The 5,140-nt window shown below is 41.0% G+C and overlaps 1 protein-coding gene across 1 annotated transcript in view; it reads right to left on the reverse strand.

Annotated features, from left to right (window-relative positions):
• Positions 1-129: 129 nt before the first annotated feature.
• LOC101848864 (paramyosin) overlaps positions 130-5,140 on the reverse strand; it is a gene marked incomplete in the record, with an annotated part of 33,887 nt that continues 28,876 nt past the window's right edge. Inside the window, 4 exon segments of the mRNA XM_035973475.1 lie at positions 130-2,190; positions 2,921-3,085; positions 3,723-3,923; positions 4,446-4,580. Of these exon segments, the coding sequence (XP_035829368.1) occupies positions 2,924-3,085; positions 3,723-3,923; positions 4,446-4,580 (498 nt within the window).

Consider the following 5,140-nt stretch of genomic DNA (forward strand, 5'->3'; position numbering starts at 1 on the left):
GCTTTTGTTATTACTGTGTTGCTTTTGCTGCAAAGAAATTTCCCTTTTGTTAGTATTGAAGAGAGTTAGAAAGCGAAAGCCAATCCGGCAGCAAACCAAAGCCGATAAAGAGACAAGTGAACAGTCCACTGAACTGAAGAAATGTTTTATTTAAAAAAGAAATCTCTGGTTTTGTTCCGTACCCGAATACATTTCAATTCAACTTTTGTAATATTTTGCCATTGCAGAGGTGGAAGTGGTGTTCCTGATACAAATTTTTTTACCTTGCTTGAGAGAAAGGGGGAGAGACAGACAGTGAGACAGAAGCTTACTAGCCATTCCTTGAATGTAAGCCTAGAGAAAGAAATGAACAATGTCAATGACACTAGTGACAGAACGACACCAGGACATGTCAGTGTGACAAGTCAGTGTGCCACGCCAGTGTGTCATGCCATACCGTGTTCTCATCATGTATGACGATGGTTGTTGGCAGTGCGCAAGATGCATGGCAGTTGGTGGAGTGTATAAATAAATATTGGTAAAGCTGGATGTCTTGAATTGCCATAATAAAATTTATTTGTATATATAAATTATATTATATCTATATTCTTCTCGCGTCATATAGTAGATGTCACATGGATGCCTGATGTTCTCTGGGCATCGTATTTGTCCCTTCTTCATATGCATCAGAGAGCACTCACACGTACATAGCATGGTGTAACAGATGACATGACGTCACAGCTAATAATAGCTCTAGCCGTCAGAGATAGATAGATAGATAGATAGATCAGAATGAAAAGAGAGTGAACATGATATTGAACGAATGTCAAAACAAGTAACAGAAAAGCACCGCAGCAAACAATTGCATGTACTCACTAGAACCTCAGCAGTCCTCGATCTCAAACGCTGGCCACAGTAACTCTAAACTTGAAGCAAAACTCACTCCAAACATTACGTGGACAGCGCTGAGAGAACCCAGAGGGGCTTGCAATATTATTTCTTATTGCTTGAAACAACACTCAAGGCTTAGCGCAATAATGATACATGATATGGCATATAGAAAAAAACCGCAGCCATCGTTTTTTTATCACAATGATAAATATGTAAAAAAATGTTTACATGACAAAGGTAATGAAATGTTTACAGAAATATTGCACGTAAGTTTTTCCCCCTTTTCCAGTTAACAGCATCACATTCCTGTTAAAAACAAAAAAGATGGTGTCTGATCTGCACATTCGATTCTCAAATACGTAGAGGTATTTGGTGTTGATGGAAAATCAAGTGTAAATTCGCGGAATAGATGAGGAGATTTACGACATGTTTGAATCACCTGATAACAGGCATTCATCTTGTCGTCTGCTCATCCTCCTACGAAATTATCTTGATGACGTACAGACAATTGTTTTCGTTGTCGAGTTGTAAACAAAATAAAGCTGAATAAACTATAGTCTTTGAAATAGAAATAAAGACGAGCTGTCTTTGAACAATATTTACATGCTTTATTTTGCAGAGAATGTGTACCTAAATGATTAATGGAAGCAAGGATGCTATGGGTGAAATAGAAGATCAAATGACACTATTTCAAATTTTATGCTCTGGTATTTGGTACTTCGCTGCTAAGATAATTGGGTCCATGTCAATCCGATCTTTGAGTCCTGGTGTCGGTGGCCTCAGGTTCCAGTACTCCTTTCCGATTCCGCCCTGATACAAGATGAAAGACATCGAAGGGGGGACTGGTCTTTTTATCCGGCAGTTGTATCCCTTCCTGGAACAATGACCCATTGTGTAGCAGGATTTCGAAACACACAAGAAATACCTTGCTAGTAGTTGTTAACTTTCCGCTTCTCGCTTTCTCCTTTCTGTTGTTGATTATATTATTTCATCAGTTGTTCCTTGTTGTTCGATCTTGTTGGCAAAATATTCAGCAGTCGATGTCATCCCATCCCACATCAGGCTATTATAGGACAAGACTGGAAAAGTCTTGCCCCCCTCTCGCCGTCATGGGGTGGTGGTGTCACCAGAAAGCTTGTGGTAGAACTCGGAGGTGTTGTTGAAGTCGCGTGTGTTGACTGACCAGCGTGCAGTTGGCAGATCTGTGCCGTGTTTGAGTTGACCAGCGAGCTGAAGCATTGGCGCAAAGAGCGAGACAGGAGAGAGGAGACGCAACATTAATCCTTTGTACACAGAAAGATGAGCTACTCTTGCAGAAATCTGAGGAAGACAACAGGAAATAACGTTTCGTCAGAATAGATAAAAACTTTCCAGGACTCTTCTGTATCAGATACAAGTTGTCATAAACAAGCGTGATGTTGTCATTGATCCAGAATAAAACAAACATGAACATTTCGTTGTTTAGGATGAAATAAAACATCATTGACAAGATCAATACATGTAATTTAACAGCTATCTTTATCTATACCCACAGACATTTCCTGTGAATAATTGTAAACACATACATTCAATTCCAATACTGGAGGGAATGTTCTGTTGGACTTCTGTTCAATATTTTCTGGATATTGATAGTGCTCATTATTTCAAAGGAAAAGCAGTCATTATGATTTCCTGGAACGAAGGATATCACCACGTTCGACATAGTTAAAACCGGGCTGTGTTAGCATATTGATTCTTCATAATATTATCGTCTTACATATCTTTCTTACAATCTTCTCTCATCTATCTTCTAGTATTCATTTTGTTTTATTAGATTCCAGACAGGTAACGACGTAACAAGTCAGAATCAAAGAACGAGACTAAAGACGAAAGTATAAAGGACAACATCTAACAGTTTACACATAAGCCAAAACAACAAACGACAATACCTCATAATTTAAACAAAAGACAAAATCACAAAAGGCAATAACGCACAATTTCCACAAAACGATGAAGGGCAATAACAAAAAGTTTACATAAAAGACAAAACGATAGAGGGGCAATAACTTACAGTTTACACTTTGACCACTCTGGTGATCTCCCTTGTCACTGACATGGAGCGGGAACGACGCACGGTCTGCAGGTTCTTCTCAGCCACGTCAGCGCGGGACTCAGCCTCTTCCACGAGAGCCTGGGCCTTGCGGTACTTGTTCATGGTCAGGTTGGCAACATCCTCCTACAGGGCACAGACGGGGAGGGAATAAGTTCGATTCCAGGTTTTTTTAAAATACAGCTGTATATATATATAAATGGAAGACTGTGGCAGTTGAAGAACGTGTTTTAAATGTTTTTATACTTCCTCAAAAACTCACACACACAGAACCTATTTTTTCTTCTCTCTCTCTCTCTCTCTCTCTCTTTCTCTCTCTCTCTCTCTCTCTCTCTCCCCCCCCTCTCTCTCTCTCTCTCTATCTCTCTCTCTCACTCTCTCTCTCTCTCACTCTCTCTCTCTCTCTTTCTTAATTTCTATGTCTATCTGTTTCTGTTTGTCTATCTCATTTCTTTCAATCTCTCCCGCAGATGCACAAACACAACACTACACAACACGCACAGAGAGACACACACAGCACACACCTTCCTCCTCCCCCTCGTTCTCTGTCCCTCTGTCTTTCTCTCTGTCTCTGTTTCTCTCTCTCTCTCTCTCTCTCTCTCTCTCTCTCTCTCTCTCTCTCTCTCTGTCTGTCTCTGTCTCTGTCTCTTTCTCTCTGTCTCTCTCTCTCTGCCTCTCTCTCTCTCTGTCTCTCTCTCTCTCTGTCTGTCTGTCTCTCCCTCTCTCCCTCTTACACACAAACAACCACATCCACAACACTCACAGCCTCCTCAATCTGCCTCTTGTAGGTCTTGAGTCTGATGCTAAGCTGATCGTTCAAGCTGGAGAGCTCAGCCAGCTGCTTCCTCTCCTCCTCGGTCTGGGTCTGCAGTTCCTTGTAGAATCGCTCAGCCTTGCGCTGGTTGGACACGGCCTCACGCACACGCCTGTTCTCGGCCTCCAGCTCAGCCTCAAGGTCACGTACCTGAAAGGTCAAGGTTCACCAGTTGTTAGACGGGCTGACATAATATTCATGAATACAACGTATGCTCGAAGACACAAACGAAAAGTAAAACCCGACCAACGAGACAATCACTTCAAACACACGCAAAGAAACAAGACAACTCCCCCCCCCCCCCAAAGACAAGCCCACCCTAAAACCAGTTAAATTTCATTCATCTGCTCTATAGAATCCCACCAATTATCGAAGGCATAGACAAACACCAAATTAAAATCAACAACAACAAAAAAAACCATCACCACGACCACCACCACCACCACCAGCAACAACAACAAGAACACAATGTAATTCCCAGATTAAATACTTACTCGAATGGATATTACGAGTATTAGATCTATACCATCCATTATCGAAAACAGTGATGAAAAAAATATCCTCCCCCCTCCCTTCCCCTCTCCCCAAAATCTCTTAAAGAATACGACCCTCCAACCTCTTCCCCATCCTCAACCACCTCCCCCTACCCGCAGATAATCCAAAACCACTCACTCTGGCCTGCAGTTTGGCGACCATCCTCTTGCCCTCTCTCTGGGCGAAAGCCTCAGCCTCCTCAAGACGCACGGTGATCTCACGGATCTCAATCTCCAGCTGTTTGCGGAGGCTCTCGGCGTTCTTGTAGTTCTCCTGCAGGGACACAAAGTTACGACCATCACGTATCAGTTTAGTTATATTGAGAGTTTTCCGGCATTTAGCTAGTTTTAGTAGAGTTTTTACGGCGCTTGCAACTGCATAAGGTTATATGAGCGCCATTACGGCATTCGCAACTCAAATAGGTCTGTAATAAATTTAAATGCCGAAGATTAGAGGTGATACTGTTGTTTAGTAAGAGTTTTAAAACGCTAGTTATACAGTTAGGTCCTATAGGTGCTGAAGATTAAAAGTACGCTTCCTTAGAATTTTAAAGTTCTATCTGAAATGTTTTGGCTGTTCTGAGTTACTAAGACCTTGAGGTCAGAGACCATAATGTTCTATTTGGTCTATCATAAGATTATTCGGATTCGCTTTCAAGATATTCACAGAATTGCGTTCAGAATTGCTTTCGAAAAAGCTTGACATTTTGTGAAACTCAAAATTTTTAAAAGTCAAATTTCTCAAATATAGGGAATAGAACCTTGTAATCATTATTATTATCATTATCATAATCATCATCATCATCATTATTATTATTATCATTATTATTATAT

This window comes from Aplysia californica, unplaced genomic scaffold, assembly GCF_000002075.1.
Source record: "Aplysia californica isolate F4 #8 unplaced genomic scaffold, AplCal3.0 scaffold01265, whole genome shotgun sequence".
Classification (NCBI taxonomy): Eukaryota; Metazoa; Mollusca; class Gastropoda; order Aplysiida; family Aplysiidae; genus Aplysia; species Aplysia californica.